The 21239-nt window shown below is 34.6% G+C and overlaps 2 protein-coding genes across 4 annotated transcripts in view; both read left to right on the forward strand.

The window, feature by feature from the left end:
- Nucleotides 1-83: 83 nt before the first annotated feature.
- On the forward strand, nucleotides 84-9674 carry LOC129940059 (N-acetylglucosaminyl-phosphatidylinositol de-N-acetylase). Of its 2 annotated transcripts, none has more exons than XM_056048285.1 (4): nucleotides 84-215; nucleotides 352-1336; nucleotides 9028-9121; nucleotides 9195-9674. In XM_056048285.1, exons 2-4 carry the CDS (start codon nucleotides 562-564, stop codon nucleotides 9370-9372), a joined length of 1047 nt encoding a protein of 348 aa, XP_055904260.1. In that variant the 5' UTR covers nucleotides 84-215; nucleotides 352-561; the 3' UTR covers nucleotides 9373-9674. The 2 variants fall into 2 exon arrangements, with proteins under 2 accessions (XP_055904260.1, XP_055904261.1); XM_056048286.1 differs by lacking the exon at nucleotides 84-215 and having other exon boundaries at nucleotides 228-982; nucleotides 1046-1336.
- Nucleotides 9675-20626: 10952 nt separating this feature from the next.
- The window catches only part of LOC129940063 (phosphatidylinositol transfer protein alpha isoform), a 32635-nt gene continuing 32022 nt past the window's right edge, over nucleotides 20627-21239 (forward strand). For both annotated transcript variants that reach the window (XM_056048293.1, XM_056048292.1), the window contains exon 1: nucleotides 20627-20935. In XM_056048293.1, coding sequence (XP_055904268.1) covers nucleotides 20919-20935 — 17 coding nt within the window. In that variant the 5' untranslated portion in view covers nucleotides 20627-20918. The remainder of the gene's footprint in view (nucleotides 20936-21239) is intronic.

The following is a 21239-nucleotide window of genomic DNA, read 5'->3' on the forward strand; positions in this document are numbered from 1 at the left end:
TCGTCCGCCGCCCTTAAAGGAAAGTTTAGCCAAAATATAAACTTTAAAACAATTATAAAACATAATCCATTTCTGTGTTTAAGATCTCATGCTCTGAACTAGCCTATAGTTTTAGATGAAACTGTCAACATTTCAAAACGTCAAATAAAATGTCATCGTGACTGTTCTTTTTCCCCCGTTTTTCGGACCAAAATATTTTTTCTGCTTTTACTCAGGTGAATAATAATACAAATTAATTAAATAAATTTACCCAACCATCTACGTACTAATTCATTTTTATTTTAATTACAAATCACAACAATCTGCATAAACGAAATGCCAAATAATTTAATATTTGCTGACAATTTCAAGAATTCCTACATGCTGCCTACGCCAGCTGTAGTAAATGTGGGGTCTTAAGGACATCATCAAAATTTCAAAATTTCTTTTCAACACAAAATTAGAAAACAAAAAATAAAAATAGCACTAAAAATAAAAACAAAACAACAATCTAGATTAATGCAGCTAAAATCCATCCAAATAAAACAAAACAATCCATCGATTGTTGATTAATAAAATGAAATGAAATTTTCCTGGCTCAGCTATATTGGATCTGGTGGAAGTAGTTTTAGCAGTAGTACCAGCGCTAGCAGCGGCTCAACAGATCTGAGCGAACTTTTGAGCGATTTATCGTTTAAGTCCGTTTATTCGTTTGTTTTAGCCACATCAACAGAAGCCCTGGAGCATATTATTTATTTGATTTTGGTGTACTTGTTAGTATGCCTGTCGCTTTACAAATTGACATTTCTTGAGACTGGCAGCCGTTTCTTGCGGCTGCTGAAAGTCATCAAAAGCATTCGGTTGCCTAGCAAACCCGCCGCTAATAAGCGTGTGCTGTTTGTAACGTCCCATCCGGATGATGAATGCATGTTCTTTGGGCCACTTATTTTGGCCTTAACCAAACGCTTGGACTGCCAACCTTTTGTTCTCTGTTTGTCCAATGGTAAGAAACAATTATGGGAAGAAAATATAAATTGTATTATTATTTTTTTTTCATTGATGGCAGGTAATTTTGAGAAACTAGGCAATGTAAGACGAGATGAATTGTGGAGTTCATGTCAACTCCTGGGCATACCTGCATCAAATGTTATCCTTGTGAATGCTACCCATTTGCCAGACGATCCTAATATCGAATGGAAAACCGAGTCCATTGCTGCTTTAGTGTTGAATACGGTTGAGAGTCTTGATATTCAAGCGATATTCACATTTGATCGGGATGGAGTTAGTCACCATCCGAATCATTGTGCCGTGTATTATGCAACTGCATCATTATGTTTAGCAAATTTATTACCCAAAGGTAAGTTTTTAATTTTTTTGTTTAACATACCAACCAGCTTAACAACTTAATTGCCCCTTTTAAAGTTTATCAATTAAGAATTAACTTTAAGTCTTATTATATCACGTGTGGTTCATGTTATTTTGTATTTTTAGTACTGTCATTAGTTATTTTTAGTTTTGTTATAGTTAAAGAAGAAGAAAAGTAGTACCCGTGGCATCATGGTTAGTGCGTTGGACTGTCATGCCAGAGGTCTTGGGTTCGATCCCTGCCTATGCCAATTAAAGTCTTTTCACGGTTACTGCCTCTTGCGAGGAATTGACAAATTATCCACGAGTAACTCTTGTCATGAAAAAGTGCTTTCTCAAATTAGCCGCTCGGATTCGGCATACAAACTGTAGGTCCCCTCCATTCCTGACAATATTACTCGCACAAAGGAACGGTTGAGAGTTGTAAGTCACTAGGCCCTAGTTCTCAACGGACTGTTGCGCCACCCAATTTATATTTTTTTATTTATTTTTTATTGTTAAAGAAAGGTTTGGTTTTATTGTCTTTTATTATTCCTAGATATATACATTCATAATGAATCTGCTGGGGCAGAGGCGTATCTCAGGATTTGAGGCACAGGGTGATAAACTTTGCTGCCGTTTAGAATTAAGAACATGCATAACATTTGATATTTTAAAATTTTTTGTCTGTGTGAATATTGGTTTCAAAATTAATTGACAAAAGATTAAGCTTCCATATTTAATAAAGCTAAACTATTTAGGCGTTCTTTGCTAATGCGAGAACTTAATTAGGTTTTATTCGTTTCAATAGGGAAAACGATCTTTTTGCACTAAAATGTTTCACTGCAGTGCACACTTATATATTTAAAAAGCAACCCCAACATATGAAAACGCTTTCTTCAATTCATTTTCACTTATATAAAGTTAAAGCTGTCTCAAACTTATATGTTAGTGTTATTTTGCCCCAGAAAATGTTTAAATAAGAAACACTGCCTTTGAAAGTCTTCCAAGGCCAATCGTTTTTCATTTTTTCTCTCACAAATTATATGAGTCTTTAGTAGAGCCTGGTCAAAGTCTGAATCAACACCTCGAATTTCTTTGATATAATTACAAATCGCTTGAGTATAGAACTCCTAAATTGAAACAATATTGTTGTCTCAAACAAGAGTCAATCAACCTCTAACTTCAGTTTTCACTAAAGCTTTCTTATTTTATTTTATTTTTTAATAGCAATTAGAGCCGACGATGGGCAGGTTCAGATAATATAAAGGACTTCATTTCCAGTTACCAACATTCTTTGAACGTACATTTTGGCAGCAAGTTAGTTTTTTAAATGGCACAAAGTCACTTGGGAATTTACTTCACTAACCTCTACACTCAGTTCATCGTACAAAAACTTAAAAAAAAAAATTATTGTCTATAAAACACTCCTCAAGCAAAATACAAGTCCATCAGGATTTGCATTTTGTATTGTAAAGAAATATTACTTATTTATTTTTAAATTTTACAAGGAACCCTTTTCACAAAATATTAAATGGAACTGTGCAGAAAATAAATAAATCATAGAGTAATACAATTCAGCTTTCAGTTGAATGCAAAAATATGATCGATTGTCATTGTGACATAAGTTGACTTGACTTGAGTCAGGGAGCAAAGAAATTGTTCAACGTTCTCTTGAACATGCCTTAAAATAAATAAAAGATGGTCTTTATATGTAGGCTTTCGCCGCTACTAGCGGCCTTGTTAAGTTAACAATATTTTGTAGGTTCTAAAACAAACCCATTTTTATTCGTCTAAACAGATAAAAATTGTAGTTAGGAGACCTGACTTGACTTTGAACTACTGTGGAGACTTTTATAGTCTAAGAGACAACAGCAAATTTTTGTGTAAAAGGCAAAGCCAAAATTTGGAAATAAAGATACTATTAAACAATTAACGCGGTAAAAATTACGTATTTGATTTTTGATCTTAGCTTTTAAATCACCCCACAAGTTATCAAAGGTTTAAAATGAAGACTTTGCACTAGCCAACTTAGAACATGCATGATTTCTTTGGTAAAGTACATCACTGGCCACCTTTTCATGCATTAAAATCCAGTTGACTGACATTGACTCGAACGAGGATGGTTCCATCGTGTTTTTTTTTTAATGTCAAGGTATGAACATATATATTCTTTTTAAAATCTGGTTTAATGCAGTAATTTTTATTTCATCCCCAGGAACATTTTTAAAATGTAAGATCTAATTTGAGATAAGTTCAAGTCAAATAGCAATTCAGCCCTAATATTTTTTTTAGGAAAGTAAAGATTTTTTCTTTTAACGCGTCCGTATAACTTAGCATCGTCTTTAGACTTTTTTTGGATAGATTAGCATTATATTTCCTACAACTTCCAACCTTAATGATGCAGGGAGATTTAAAATCATTGGGCTAGGACTTTTTCTGTTTCTTACGATGGATCTGCTGTCAAGGTTTATTAAAGTTTTATTCATATATTCATATTTATTAATTCATAATTCACATTAAGATTACAACCTTATTATTTGTGAAAGCTCTATAAAATATATTAGAGCGTTCGAGAATTTTAAATTTAGTAGATACTAAAAATACAATTTTAAAACTATAGTTTACAATATTTAATTTAATTTTTTTTTTTTATTAATTAGTTATAATAACCCTAAGCATCATTGGTCATATGCGTCAAAAGACGATTTTTGAATGCGTTTGTGTTAATTATTCTTCTAATTGTAATAGGTAGTGAGTTCCATAATTGAGTGGCATGGACAAAAAATGTACGTTCAGATTGCAGACAAGCAAATCTTGGCTGGATCAGTACGACAGTTCTTAGCGAATTTGAAAAAGTTAATCGGTTGTGCAAATAATCAGGTTGACGAGACTGTAAAATACTGTGCAGCTGAATGAGAGTTCTAAATTTTATAAGGTTATCAAAAGTCAGACCCATTATTTGTTTAGAATAACTTGAAATATGGTCGTAATATCTTATGTTGAAGATGTATCTGGCAAAGTTGTTGTATATAACATTAAGTTTTCGCCTTGTATTTGAGTCAACGCTACACCACACTTCACATCCATACAGCAGAATAGGTAATAGAAGAGATCTTACAAGCAACATCTTACTACTGACAGGAACAAACCTTTGGGATGTCCACAGTAGACGCAGAGCACTATATAACTTGCCAATTGTAGTAGCTGCATGGTGATTCCATGTTAAAGTCTCGTTAAAAATAATACCTAGATTCCTAGCAGACGTTACAAATTCAATAACTAAACCACCCAGCAGAACCGGTGGAAAGCTTGACTTATCAAGGGCGCGCTTGTAAATACACAAAGTTTTAGATTTTCTTGGATTAAGGGTGAGGTTATGCTTGAGAGTCCACTGTTGTATAACTACTAGATCCTCATTAACATAGTTAATAGCATTTCTTATGCTATCTACAGAAGTGTCCAAGTATAATTGGCCGTCATCAGCAAACATATGAACTTTACAAGAATTAACCAGTCGAGGAAGCTCATTAACGTAAAGTGAAAATAATAGAGGTCCAAGAATAGAACCCTGAGGGACCCCTGCTGGGACTGTCAGAAATGAAGATGTCTGATTTCCTACAGCAACGCATTGTTGTCGATTAGATAAGTATGAGTGCAGAAGTTTCACCGCAAAACGAGAGAATTTGAAATCATACTTAAGTTTTTGACACAGCACAAAATGATCGACTGTGTCAAACGCTTTTGAAAAATCTAGCAATGTTAAGAATGTAACACGATTCATGTCCATCGCTCTGCGTATATCATCAACAACAAGTAAAAGCGCCGTTTTACAGCTTCTTTTTGCCCGAAACCCGGATTGGTTTGTATCTAGCAGGCTATTTTATGTTAGGTGTCCTTGCATCTGTTTTAAAAGTAGTTTTTCAAAGACTTTGGATAGGAATGGCAGGATAGCAATAGGCCTATATTCTGGGTTAGCACAGTTTAAAGTCTTAGGGATAGGAAGTATCTTAGTATATTTCCATATTCTCGGATACTCAGAACTAGTTAATATAGAATTAAATAAATGAGTTATGTATTTTAGAATATGAGGAAGTACAATTTTCAAGAACTTCGGATTTATCCCATCTATGCCTACCGCGCCTGATTTAATGGACAGCATTGCCTCGACGATATCTTCTTCTGTGAAACGAGTAAAGTTAAAACTTTGTTCAGGGTCGTCAATTTCATTACTCGAAACATCATATGCAGAGAGTCAATTGAACTACGTGTTTTGGGAACAGATAAAGACACAAACTGGGCATTGAGTTGGTTGCAGTCTATGTTAGAATTAGGTTCAGAAATTCGTTTACCATTGCCCAATTTACGCAAGTTTTTCCAAAGGTTATTCCCAGATTGGTTATCTGGGTTCAATAAATTTTCATAATAGCGTCTCTTAGCCGTTTTAATGCGAGAAACTACTAAATTTCGGAAATAACGAAAGATATCATGAAAAATTGCTAGTTTATAACGCTTCCAACGAATAAACGCATTGTTTCGTTTTTTAATCAAATCTATTATAGAAGCATTTAACCATGGCAAAGAATTACTTCGAATTACCTTATATTTCATGGGTACGTGACGATCATAAAGGTTGTTTAGATTTTCTTGGAAAAACTCTGCCTGTTGGTGCACAGATTGCATTTGATAAATATATTCCCATTGTGTACTTTGTACATCATAACTTAAACTATGGTAATCTATGGTCTGAAAGTCTCTATATCTTATGACTGCATCTGTTACGTCCAATTGAATATCATAGGTTAAGAAGATCATATCATGACATGAGAAACCCGGGGCAGTTAGTTGGTTATAGAAAAGAGTTTTCTTGATATCACTAACAAAGAATACGTCGAGAAGAGTAGGGGTATGATTTTTAGCGAAGTGAGTTGCCGACGTAACATTAACAGGTAGAAGATTTAAACTTTTAAGATAATCAGTCATAGTAGCTGACGAACGAATATCTAACAAATTGCAATTTAAATCTCCGCACAAAACTATATTAGGAGCATAGAAAGAAAATTTTTCTAATGTATTAATTACTGTATCGAATTCAGTGTTTTTGTTAGGTCTATAAATCACCCCTAGCATAACACTCTCTACTCCACAATTAACTTCTTGATATCCTATTCCATTACGCAAGTAAACAGCAACACCCCCACCTACTCGACCGATTCTGTCACTACGGAAGAGTTTGTAGCCCTCAATATCATACACCGAACTAGGAAACTTACAGTTGAACCAAGTTTCTGAGATACATATCACATCAACCTGTGAGTTAATAAACAACCACCGAAATTCGTCCAATTTTGGACTCAAACTTTGAGCATTAAGGTGTACAATATGCAAACCTTTTTCTCGCGAACGCAATACCCGAATCATTCGAAATAAATTTTCATCCATATCACTCAAACCAAACCCACCACCAGCTGATATCATAACTGAAATAAATAGGAATCAAATTGTATCAACACTAATAATATAATTTGAATAACAGAAGCTTAACATATGAGAGTTTTGAGAGGGAATAGCTTGCGATTTTTATTGTTAGCTTAGAATTGGTGCCTTAACCAGATTAATGGCATTGTACACTATTATTCGCTAACATTTTATTGTTCTATCAATTTCGAAATATTTTTATCTCGTTTATGAAGCTCCTTCTTAGAGGGAGTAGAACTCCTCTGCAAGTATTTTGTAATTAATTTTGTCGCCTGCAAGCTTTGATTAGCAAATTAAAACACCAATTTCTATTTCCGTGTCCACTATAAATGTACAATCGAAATAAAACGCGTTATATGATTTATTAAGGATTTAAATGACAACATTTAACACAAAATTAACATTGCATATATACTCTAACTATCTTTAATCTAATAAATCATTGGTTGAAATGAATAAAAATACAACAATCAGTGTACTATATTTTTGGTCAATCGGTCCTTTGTTAATTTGATGGTCTTCCTACTCGTAAACAGTACATTTATAATTGCTTATCGGAAAAACATGGGTTTTCTAATTCTAAGCCGCAAAAATATACATTGTTCGGTCTTGATGCTTATTTCAAGTCATCGTAAATGCTAAATAGTAGTCCTTAAAATGGTATGGGAGAATTTATCATCGGAATAAATGGTATAAAAACGTTTTTCCTTTAAACTTTTATGTCAAAATACATAATTGCGTCAAGAATTCCTAAATTGTTTGTGAAAGTGTAGCATCTCATTTGCGAACAGCAACATGGTTTTGTGAAAAAAAAGATCAACCGTTACTAATCTCCTCACATTCTCAAACATATGTTCAAACGCTTAAGAACAAGGTTATGAAGTTGACTGTGTATACACTGAATTTTTAAAGCTTTTGACCAACTAAGCCACGGAATTATTTTAATTAAACTCAGAGCTCTTGGTTTTCGACCATTTTTCGTAGGTTGGATCAAATCGTACCTTGAAAACAGATACTATGAGGTAAAATTTAGAAATTGTCTTTCAGAACCTTTTGTTGCTCAATCTGTTGTTCCCCAGGGAAGCCATCTTGGTCCTTTTCTGTTCATTCTGTCTATTAAAGACGTATTGTCATGTCTACGTTCAAGTGAAGTTCTGATTTTTGTTGATGAAATGAACATTTTTAATATTATAAAGTCCACCCATGATCGAATCCTTTTACAAGCCGACATTGATAGTTTCACATTTTGGTGTCGGAAAAATAGCCTTGCCCTCAACCCTTTAAAATGCTAGACGATAACTTTAACTAAAAAACGAATCGTTAGTGTATTTGATTATTGCATATAACAGGTGTTTATTTCAGTTCCAACTTAGAGTTTACACATCACATTAATTTTATTGTCAATAAGGCAAGTTCTATGCTTGGTTTTATAAAACGCTGGGCAAAGGAGTTCAATGATCCCTATGTTACTCTTTTTTTGTACAATTGCCATGTTCGTCCTCATCTTGAATATGCCACTCAAGTATGCTCCACTATCGTAAACGTCTTTATTTTATCTTTTGTTGTTCTGTTTTAATTCAGGTTAAATGTTAATTATGTTTTGTATTTTGTGCGTGTGTTAGGCTTTAATTGTATTATTATCTTACTAACAACTTACACATGCACTTATGATGAGCCTCTGATCGTGGTTTGAAGCTTGCTGTAAATTCTTTTGATATTGAAACGTGTACCGGTGCATAGTTTAGGAAGATTTAAATAACACAGTAGAATAATTGGTGATCCAACTTTCAATCCAATTCCTAAAATTGCTACAAAATATAAGAATCCAATTGTGTTATTCACTGCCTCGAAAAAAGCGATGTTACGTACTTCATTGATTGACAAACCCATGGCCATGGACGGTCTTACCTGTTTGAGACTTATAGAACTTACAATTAATAACACATCGTTTGATTTTATATGAATTATAAATGGTAATGATATAATAGAACTTAATAAATATGAGAGTGTATACTATGTTATTATTAATCAAAGCGAAGTGAGTTATGATTTTTACCATTTCTTTTTTCTTTAAATTTTGTAAACATAAACCATCCATTTCTCATTTTTTCAACAATTGTTTTCCCCTTAAACTGTCATATATTTTTTAGCATAATAATAAACAAATACCAAAACAAACGCAATGGATCTCTAAATATAAATATTTTATCATTTTGTTTATTTCAGAATGTAAATTTTACACCCTCGACTCTGTGAATATTTTAAGAAAATATTTATCTATTTTTGATTTACTGTGTACATGCTTAATGTCGACGCACTGGTAAGTTAAATTTAAAAGATTTTGAATAAAGTAATTAAAATTGTTTATATTTTATTTACATTTGAAATTCAAGGTGCATTTTAAGCTGGAAGGAAGCATCAATTATTCGTCATGCTATGCGAGAACATAACTCACAAATGAAATGGTTCCGATGGCTTTATATTTATTTTTCTCGTTATATGTTTATAAATTCGTTACGTGAAGTTAATTTAGCAGATGTTGAACTTGAAATGCAAATTCATGAAAACTAAAGAGATGAACAAAAAAAAAACAGTTGAGCTTTAAAAAGAAACAAAAAAATAAAAAAAAATATTTTATTTTTTAATCCTGTGTTGTTGCCATCGTTTACAATTTTAATTTAATATTTATTTCTAAAATATTTTATTAGATAAATAAATATAATAAATAAAAATAAAAAAAACATCTAAAAAAATAAAAACAAAACAAAAAACAATGTAAAGCTTTCCCACCTTTTGTCATGAAATAAAATTTATTAAACAAAAAAAAAATACCAACAAACAACCCAAATGCAAAAGGATATGAATAATAATAATTGTTTGGAATTTAGTTATTGATTTATTGTTGGAATTATTTGCAGCCTTGAAAACATTACTTTAATTTTGAAATTTATTTGGTACCGAGGAATGATATTTTTAAGCCATACTGTTCATATGCCTTCGATTATGGATTATTTTATTTTTTTTCTATTTTAAAATTGTCATCAATGAAATTGCATCCAAGCCCAAACTTATATGAAAGTTGATACTTACTTACTTAAGGTGGCGCTACAGTCCGGGGCGGACCTAGGCCTCAACCAACAAGTGTCTCCAGCGCCGTCCCTCGGGATTGGATTCGAAGACCTTCCGGGCTGGAGCGTTGATGTCCATCCGCTCTACATGACCCAGCCATCTAAGCCGTTGGACTTTAATTCTGCTAACTAGGTCAGTGTCGCAGTACAGTTCGTCGTTATATCTTCTCCTCCATTCTCTATCTATGCGTACGGGACCAAAAATCACCCGAAGAATTTTTCTCTCCAAGCATCCTAAGACGCTTTCATCTTTCTTTGACAGGGTCCAGGCCTCAGCGCCATAGATGAGAACCGGGATGATGAGTGTCTTATAGATGGTGATTTTACATGCTCGAGAGAGGACTTTACTTCTCAATTGCCTTCTAAGTCGAAAGAAGCAGCGATTTGAAAGAGTTATTCTTCGTTTGATTTCAGCGCTGGTGTCGTTGTCTGCATTAATAGCGGTGCCTAGGCAGACAAAGCCCTTAACTACCTCAAAGTTATAGCTGTCCATGGTGACGTTTTGTCCAAGACGTCGTCGTTCAGTGTCCTTTTTTGATGACAGCATATACTTGGTCTTGCCCTCTTTGACCACTAAACCCATCTTCTTCGCTTCCGTCGCAATGCTCAAAAACGCTCCACTGACATCACGCTTTGATCTTCCAATTATGTCGATATCATCTGCGTATCCGAGTAATTGGATGGACCTTTGGAAGATTGTGCCTCTAGTGTTGACGGTTGAGTTTTGCATAATTCTTTCCAGAACGATAAAAGTAGATATTACTCCTGAAATCATTCCAACTATTTACTTAATTATTTTTTTTTTGAAATGACGATCAGCTGGCAGTAAATATGTAACAGTTTGTACATCAAAATCAATTTGATGCTCTAGTAAAAATTACAACATTTTTTTCATTTTAATTTTGATGTATTTTGTATGGCTTGGTGATCAGTGATCACACTTTTTAATCTAAATTAGAATTTCCTTTTCAATTTCGGAAAGTGTTCTAATTAAGAGCTGAAAAACCATATAATCCAAGAAGATAAAAGACAACAAATAGGATTTAAATAAAATATTGAGATAAGAGACCTTTATTCTCAGTAAATTCAAAACTATTTAAATTTTAGGATCTGTATGGTTCTCTAGACACGCCATACGACTTGGTGCAGCCTCAACTGACTTCTCCAGGAGCTGTATGGACGAAGAAGAAGAGGAAACAATCTCTCAACTTCTCTGTACTTACCCTGCTCTTTCACTTCACCCAAACTTCATCTGGGAGACTACTCTTTTGATAATCCCATTGAACTAGCTAAAAAGGATATCAAATGATCTTCGCTTTATAAAAAGCTCAAAATGGTTCGACTAGCAAGAAGTAATTCTCTATAGATTCATGTGGTATCACAATGGGCCTTTTCTTTTGGCCTAAGTGTGTGGATTCTAAATCCGCAGCCACGTTAACCTAAACTAACCTAACCATGGTTCTCGTGAATAATTAAAAGCTTTATAACCAGCTCTCATAACTTTCTACTTTTGGGAGAGGGTTTTTGTTAGGGGTGGTTCAAAAGTTTTTTCAACAGCTCAAAAACATCTAGTTTTTGATACTATTGTTATTATTATTTTATACAAAAACACTGTTTTAGTTTTGATTGCATTGGATGTAAAATTAGAAAAAATCTATAAAATAAGGTAAATGTTGTGCCAAAACAAATATTCTAGTATAATCATATTCGGATCTCCTCTTCCTCGCATCCCCTTTAAATGTGTCGGAATAAAAAGCTAACAGAGGATTTTGGACACTTTATTGAGTGTTATTGATATCTATAGACCTAGAAGTAATATTTCAACAATTTGCAAGCTCTACTCCAGAACGCTTTACAGGGCCATCAAGGAAGACTTCAATAGCAAACAACCAAGAGAAGTACTCGTAGCGGGATGATTAGTGCGTAAGACCACCAGGCCAGAGGTTTGATTAACGTCTGAGCCACCTAAAGTTTTTTTTCATGGGTACTGCATCTTGCGACGACTTGACAAATTCTTGTCATGAAAAGTGCATTCTCAAACTAGTCGTTCGGATTTGGCTTTAAACTTTAGGTCCCCTCCATCCCTGACAACATTACTCACAAACATTTATGGGTCACTGGGTCCTAGTTCTCAACGGACTTTTGGGCCACCTAATTTATTTATTTAACCAAGAGAACAAGCTAGATTTAGGGGAGAATTCGTCATAACAGACCACTTACAGACAGTGAATCAACAAGGTTTATGTACATTCTATTGAAAGAAAAGATATGGTCCTCCCTGAAAAATCAAAACATAAACCCAGTAGTAGTAATAGAGAAGATTAAAATTACAGTGGTGGAAACGGTTCATTTTTATGTTGATACTATAACTACCTTATATTGTAATAAAAATATGTAAATGATAGTAAAATAACGTTTTGCCGAAAATGAAGATTGTTTGTGATTTGCGTTGTTTTTAGCTGGACATAAATTTAGCCCGTTTTGCAATCAAAGAGTGTATTTTTAATTTTTGTGTTTTCTTAAAACAAAATAATAATTTTTGAGGCAATTAAATATTCCTTTAATGATCTATATTAAAACTAAATTTAAAAAAAATGAAGTCACAAGGGCGGACGGTAACAGACATTTCTAAGTTGTTAGAATGTTCCAGGAAGCTGGTGTATAATGATCTTTATCATTTCGAAAAGTTTGGAGTGATGGAAAACGTTAAACAAAACCTCCGGGCCAGAAAGACAACTACAAATGAAGTTAGAATTATTTATAGGTTATTGACCAAGGATCCATTTTTGACCTCCAGTGGCATTCGAAGCGAACTTTAAACGAACTATGGAGTAAATGTTTCCTCAAGGACCATAAGACGCCGTTGCGTTGCTCAGAGAAAACCGCTTCTATCAACAAAAAAAATCTGAAATCTAGGTTACAGTTTGCCAAAGCTCACCTTAACAAACCAATTAGTTTTTGGAAAAACGTGTTCTGGAGCGATGAATCCAAATTACAAATTCGGATCGGATGGGAAAAAATATGCATGGCGTCCAAAAAACAGGGAATATGATCCAAGGTACACCATTAAGACGGTGAAACACGGTAGGGGCAACGTAATGGTCCGGGCTGGTTTTTCATGGCACGGCGTTGGCCCCATCGTAAAAACTGACAACAAATTTGACCAGAACGTGTACTGAGATATCCTTTTGGATCATATGATTCCCTACGCAGAAGACAATTTGCGGTTATTATGGCGCTTCATGCACGACAACAACTCTAAACTAAACACACTTCAAAGTTAGTGAAGTGTGCCCTAGAGGTGAATAAAATCGACGTTTTGAAGTGGCCAGCACAATCACCCGATCTTAACCCGATTGAATGATGTTGAACATCACATTAAGCAAAAAACAACCAATTTAACACAATTGTGGCAAGAGATTCAAAATGCTCGGTATGCAACTCCAAATTCACGATGTGAGGCTTTGGTTGAAAGTTTGCTAAGAAGAATTTATTTTGCACGTCAAAATTAAGGGTTCCCTACCAAACACTAAGAAAAACTTAGTATTGATAACGGTAAGTAGAATTTTATCCAGAAACTGTTGAATGTGCTAAATTCGTTTCCAGACGAAAAATTGATGTTTCTACATTCCATACTTTTTTCTTCTTACCGGTGTTAAACATATTTGATGAAGTCCTATGAAAACAAAGGACTTCATCAATATACAGTGCCGCTCACTTGAATAGCCTTCACTATGCAATATGTAACTGTATAGAATTCGGGTCTTTGAGTCAGTATACCGTTGCAATATTTGTATATTTTAATTATCTCTTAAATTGCTCTCTCTGTGACCGAATTCATACATTGGGAATGTTCCGTTAAATATAGTTTTTGTTAACTTTATTGAAACTACTGTGAAAAACGTGGTTTTATTTAGGTTCACTTGAATAGCACCACCCCCTATTTTATCAGTTTTCGTGTGGATTACAAGCCAGGTAGTTATTAAAAAATATTTTTCCATTTCTTTTAGTCATTTTAAGATAATTTCAGTCAAAATGGGTCGTGGTAAATCATTGGCAGAGAACGAGAAATCTAAAATTAAAGCTTATCTCGAGTGTGGCCTGTCTATTCACCAAATAGCTAAAAAAACGCAACGAAGCCGCAAAGTTATATCCACATTTTTACGGAACGAGTCCAGCTATGGTAAAAATATGAAAGGCCGAACGTCTAGTGTCGTTAGCGCTGCTGACAAAAGAGCAATCCTGCGACTCGCGTCAAATTCGCATGATTCTGCCCCCAAAATAAAAGAAAAAAGTGGTGTCAAAGCAAGGGTATCTACCGTAAAACGGGTAATTTCTAATGCTACACACTTAAAAAGATTAAAGCTTAAGAAAAAACCACCGCTTAACCCGTCCCGTAAAGAGCAACGCCTTAGTTTCTGTCGTGCTAACATGACATGGAGTAAGGAATGGTACCGTGTAGTTTTCTCTGACGAAAAAAAATTTAATTTAGAGGGGTCTGATGGATTTAACTTATACTTCCATGATTTCCGGAAAGAGGAACATTATTTGGATCGTTTACACAGCCGAGTGGGCGGTGTTATGGTTTGGGAAGCCATTACTTATTATGGAACTTTGGAGTTGCAGTTTTTGACTCCTCGTATGAATGCGCAATCATACATTGAGGTACTCGAGGAGGTTTTTCCTTCGATTAAGGAATTGTTTGGTGACTTGTCATGGAAATTGCAGCAGTATAACGCACCCATCCACAATGCCAGAGTAGTAAAACTATTTCTAGAGCGCCAAAATGTCTCATTGTTAGATTGGCCACCATATTCGCCAGACCTTAACATTATCGAAAATGTTTGGGGGTGGCTTACTCGAAAAGTATATGAATTTGGGAAACAATATGGTAGTAAAGATGAGCTAATAGAAGCCATTAAGTGTAGCTGGGCCTCGGTTTCACTGTCCTATATCAAAAACTTGTATGATTCCCTACCGAACAGGATGTATGAGGTTATTTATAATAAAGGCGGGACAACCCATTACTAATTTTTGTTTTTATTCATAAAATTAATGTTAATAATTGTGTTCCTTATAATTTAAATTTGTTTAAAAGCTTGAAAATATTAATAAATTAATTTTAAATGAAGAGGTGCTATTCAAGTGAGCTAAAATTTGATTCAAATTTTTTGAGTCACATCACTTTAAAATATCTATAAAAATAACCACTGTAAATATACATTCCATTCTTTCCCTTTTTTTACAGAACTTAATAAAATTGATTTAAAAGAAAAAAAGAGTCATTTTCATTACTTGTTTTAAAAATATTGAGCTTTAAACTCGAATTAAAGGGGGGGTGCTATTCAAGTGAGCGGCACTGTATTTAATCTAAATAAAATATAACTAATTTCATAATAAGAAAATGTTAAAAAAAAGTAAATGGTTTTTATTTTCTTTAACAAGTGTGATTAATTCTTGCCCACCACTGTATATACAAAAATAACAAAGCACGAATATAAACCATGGAGTAAATACATTCGAGTGAGACTAGGAGATCCATATTCACCACCTTTATTTAGTTCAGTTCTGGAAGACATTTTCCAAAAAATAACCTGGAAGATTAAGTATGGATATATTAACAAGTTCTTACCAATTTAGGATTTGCACACGATATAGTTTTTATTTCTTCCAAAGTTACACACGAAACTAACTTTCTTGTGCATAAATTATAGACTTCAAAGAAACAAATCGAAAACTAAGTCATGACAAATCACACAAAAGATGATATTACGTTGGACCAAACAAAAAATTGAGTACGAAGAAGATTACATATATTTGGGAAAAATAAAATCATTTAAGACCAAAAATTAAAAGATTCATCACAAATAGTTAGAAACAATTCAGGAATCTTAAACATATTTTACAATTGGGCCAAAGTTCTGCTATTCTACCGATCCTTTCTTACGGACTACAAACAATAAGCTTGGCTGCAAAAACACTTGACCAGCTAAGGATATCTCAGCCCAAAATAGAAAAAACAATTCCGAACATACGACAAAGTGAAAGGGCACGAAATAAAAATATTCGCAATAGAACTGGAACAATTGACTTCAAAAATAGAACAAAAAGACTGATATGAAGCTGGCCTAGACGCCAGGACCAAAGATGGACAAAAATATTAATAACTTAAAGAATTATTTTCTTTTAAATTAATTTCCAATTTATAAATATATAATTTGAATATAACAAATTTTAGTAATAAATGTTAAATTGTCATAATTTGTGTATCTAATTTTTTTTAAAACAGAAATTAAATTGTAAACGTTAACTAATGTAATAAATAATCAACTAATGTAATCGAATACTTAAATTTCCTAAATTAATAACTTAAAGGTCCTTTTTATATTTTAACAATGATTTTCGAACTATAAGGGATGGTTTCACAATGTAAAAGTAAAAAATCACTTACATAAATCCTCCCGTTAACGAATAATGCGTTTCCTCAGAGTTCGATCGGCCTATCACTCGAGCTTCCCTAACGGTATTGTGAAGCTAAGACTCTGCTTTGGAACCCAACGCAAGAAAACCAAGAAATCGAACAAAAGGTATACGTGGAGTCAGTGCGGAAAATATGGCCCACGCTTAACTTTTTTTTAAGTAAAACCATCAATCATTTATTTTTTTTAAACAGTCTAACAAAACATTTTTAATTCAGCTTTTAAAATCTTTAACTAATAAAAGAAAGAAACAGCAAAAAGTTAAAAACAAAAACTTAAATGAACTTCATAAATCATATTAAAAAAAATTGGGCCACCTGGTGTTAAATATGGCGCAGGGTGGGCTATAAAAACTTTTTTTTAAATCATGATCATCATTATCAAAAAATTACAACCAAAGAAAAAAAAACAAAGTGCCCCGTATATCTTTCACAACCGTCGCGCCACATTAAGCACGAAAGACTGAGGCTAAAACGGTTTGAACGTGTTCGTAGGTAGGTAGAAATGGCGATCTCAAGGTAACCTAGCCTGAGATCCAATTAGCGCTATAGTGCACCGTTTTGATACCAAAAACTCGTTTGACCTTTGATTGAAAGGGAAAGATTTATAGATTTATGTTAGAGCCATTTTGTCGCATTGAGAAAAAAGATTAGGCTCTAATCTTTGTCTCAGATAGCTCATCAAGTTCGTGAAAGAATGCTTCACCAAAGTATTTCATTCTAGTGTTTGCCAAAGCAGGACATTTGCAGAGGAAATGAATTATCGTTTCACTTTCTCTTTGGTCACTACAACTACGTCAAAATGTGTTGTAGGAGATACCCGACTTCTTCGCATGAACTCCTATAGGCCAATGTCCAGTACAAACAATCCTGGCTATGTCTTGCCTTGGTCTGCATAGAAGATCGTTTGTACGGGTTTTATTATAGGTGGGCCATATCTTCCTAGATATAATGCAGTTGGGTAAATTGCTCCACCTTCGGTTTGATTCAGTTTAGTAGATAGAAAAGATTTTACTCTTCATAGCACCATGAGGAATGTTAACCATTTCCGCAAGTGAGCTATGAAGGGCTGATCCTTGCCTGGCTAGCTCGTCAGCCCGTTCATTTCCCACGATACCACTATGGCCCGGAACCGAGATCAAGGTGACACCGAGGTTAATATTCAGGCTCGCAAGCTCATCGGGACATTGCTGGACCAATTTAGATGAGGATGTGGCCGAGTTAATGGCTTTTACAGCTGCCTGACTGTCTGTAAAGATAGCCGCATTTCGGTTTTGATTTGGGCTTTGTTTAAGAATCTTACATGCCTCCCTTATTGCCAGCAGTTCAGCCTGAAAAAACGCTAGCAAAGTCTAGAAAGCCTATAGGATTTAGCTACATTTAGGGACTTAGAAAACATCCCAGAACCAACTCCCCACTCCATCCCTGAGCCGTCAGTAAAGATGGTTGTGTCGAAACCTATCGACACGATGTCATCCTCCCAATCTTCTCTGGATGGGAAAATAACCTTAAAACCCTTACTAAGATTCAAAGTAGGAGGGCAGTGTCAGTGACTACCGAGATAGTATTTGAGGGAAGCAATTTCGTTGTGTTGCTGTGACCATAAGGTTTTCACAACCAGCTGTTTGATTCCTTCAGCCTAATAGCGCTGCCGGAAACTATGTATTTTATAAAAAGGACGATTGGTAGAAGATACAAAATAACGTTTAATGCGTCCGTTGGGCAAGTACGCATGGCCCCTGTGGTTCCCACGCAAGCTGTTCTCTGAACCTTCTTTAACTTATCAATATTATAGGCTTTGCTAAGAGCAGGCCACCACACAAACGACCCATATGTTAAGTTTGGACGTACTATGGCTGTGTACGTTCATAAAATCATCTTCGACTGAAGTCCCCACTTTTTGCCGAAAGTTTTCTGCAGGCGTAGAAGGCAACACAGGCATTCTTAACCCGTAGTTCAACATTGAGTTTCCAGTTTAGTTTAGGGCGAGTATAACTCCCAAATATTTTGCACTGGAAGACAATGATAGGATTTCACCGTTGAGTCGAGGTAGCGTGAAGGAAGTTACTTTAATTTTAGTGGTAAAGAGCAAGAGTTCATTTTTACTTTGGTTAACTTTACTAGTCCACAACTCGTTTCCCAGCTGCTAACTTTCTTTAAAGCTGACTCCGTGATTTAACTAATCACAGAGGTGTACTTTCCTGACACTAATAGCACCAAATCATCCGCATAGGATACCGCCTTCAATCCACATCTCTCTAATTTAACGAGAATTGTATCCATGACCAGAAGCCTAAAAGAGGCGAAAGGACACGCTGGGGTATCCCCTACTCACGTGTTTTGTTGCGATTGTATTGCCAAGTGTGGCTCGAATCTTCCTACCACTGGGCATGGAAATAATCCATTCTCGAATGAAGTCTTCTACACCGAACTTAACGAGCGATTCTTCTATGGATTCGGTAAGGACGTTGTTAAAAGCACCTTCTATGTCTATGAAGGTGGCAAGAGTAAATTCTTTATAATGGATTGTTTGTTCTACAGTACGCACTACCTCATGGAGGGCAGCCTCCATAGATTTGCCCTTAAGATAAGCATGCTGAGAGCTTTCGGGAGGTCGTCCAACTAGGATTTCTCTAATATGGTAATCAAGATTGCGCTTCAAGGTTTTAAGCACAAAAGATGTTAAGCTTATTGGTTTGAAATCCTTTGCGGATTCGTGACCTCACCTACCCACTTTCGGGAGAAAAACTACTTTGACCTGTCTCCACGATATGGGCACATGTTTAAGAAGGAGGCATCCTTCATAAGCATAACTGGCAGTATGCCATCCATGCCTGGGGATTTATATGGAGAAAAAATATTGATGGCCCACAAAATATTTTCTCTGGTTATAACGGAATTGACTTGCTTCACATGAGCTTGAACGTGTTCGTAATGAGAAATTCGTATTCGCTGTGGCTTCCGGTTTGGAAAATACCGTTATAGGCCATATTAACCTCGTAGGCCGCTTACTATACAAATGACGGGATTTATACTCGTTTATTTAGAAATTTGAATTAAAAATTCCTACCCTATTTTAATTCATTTTAAAAAACTTATTATTTTAATCTATTCGATGGCTTGATACTTTTCATACAATTTTTCGAATTAGTTGGCTTTCACACTAAAAAAACTCCAAGTTCCAAATTTTCCTTCGTTATAGTTTTTTTCTATATATTATTAATCACGATGAGCTCTTAATTTGAAATAAACAAGTATGATGCTTTATCATAACTACAATCCTCTTAAGATTTTCCTATGGTATTCCAACTATCTGACTTAGTTGGACAGTTCTTGTTATAGGTTCAATGAAGTAAATTGGCCTGAAACATATCCAGCTCTGTAAACTTGTTTTACCACTCAAATTGGACTACCTAATGGTACCAAAAGCTCGATCTTATTTATCTAATCCTTTCTCCAGCTATTTTCGTTTTGATCACTGACATATTTTCCAATTTTCCACAACTCTTCGTGATACTACTTTTAAAATTGTTAACTGTCAATTATCTGTACTATTCGGAACTTTATCAAGGCTATAAGTTCCATGACACATTCACTTTTAGTGAATAAAGATGACGAAATATAAAAACAAAGCGTTTTAACATGAGATCACAGTATATAAGTTCTTACAATAATTTTATTAAAAGTAGTAAGGTTCGATTTTGAGAATTTTTAGGGCTTCTGTAATGCGTAGATAATCCTCTCTGTTCCCTAGGTCCAATTCAGATCATATTTTTAATAAAGTTAAACCGTTGTTTCCGTTAAGCCAAGTGAGTGTGTTAAAAGAACTATTTCGATACTTAAATTGTCGAACATTTTGTTTCGTTTCAGAAAAATATGACCAAATGGAATAAAAATTACCATTGACCAAGTCAACAAATTATGACCAAATTTGGTCACGGATGCACAATGTGGCAACCATGGGTTAGGTAAATACATACGCTGTGTACTACCGGACTTAACTGCGAACTTTATTTTATACTGTGGAAGAATCCTTAAATAATATGTAAATTTTCTTTTCAGTGGTCGATTGTAATTTGAACTTTATTACAATCAAGTGCAAACAGACTATTAAGTTCTTTAAACTTGGCATTTTGGCAAATGTCACAAAAACCACAGCCAACTTCATATCGCTAAAATTTGACATTTTGTCATTTTGGCGTTTTCTTTATTCGATTTTTTTCCTCTTTTGCATTAGTCCGTCGTGTCATTTTCTCCGCAAGGTCCATGTGTATTCGATCGTCGAGAAGTCTCTTCTGCGGCCGCGAATAAATACAAAAGAAAAACTCCTTTCTTTTTTTTAAAGTAAAATCCACACCACACTACAAAGATTCCAAATTCGGGATATCGCTGCCCAAATCGAAACTCTCGTCTTAAATCCATAAAGCATAGTCAGTGTCTCGAAATAAATACACTTCAAAGAACACACATCACATCACACACCAGAAATTCAGTGAATTTGTGCTGCAAAAATGCTAATCAAAGAATAGTAAGTACAAAAATACGAAAAAGAAAAATATTCATAGTTCATAGAGACGAAAAATAAAAGCACATACACACTCCTTCACTATATAAGTCTATTGGACAGAAAAAGCCAAATAACATTCCAAAAGTCCAGCTGAGTGCGTTCGATAAAAAGGGACAACTCGATGAAAACTTCAATTTGATCGATTTTCATTCTCGGTTACGGGTTGCGGGCGGAGGGCGGAGGGGCAAACAGAAAAACAGAAACTGGACAAGAAAAGGGGATGTGATCACCCTCCTTTGCCTTTCTCTTTACCCCGTGTGTGCTA

The sequence above is a fragment of the Eupeodes corollae genome, chromosome 1, assembly GCF_945859685.1.
Source record: "Eupeodes corollae chromosome 1, idEupCoro1.1, whole genome shotgun sequence".
In the NCBI taxonomy this organism is placed as follows: Eukaryota; Metazoa; Arthropoda; class Insecta; order Diptera; family Syrphidae; genus Eupeodes; species Eupeodes corollae.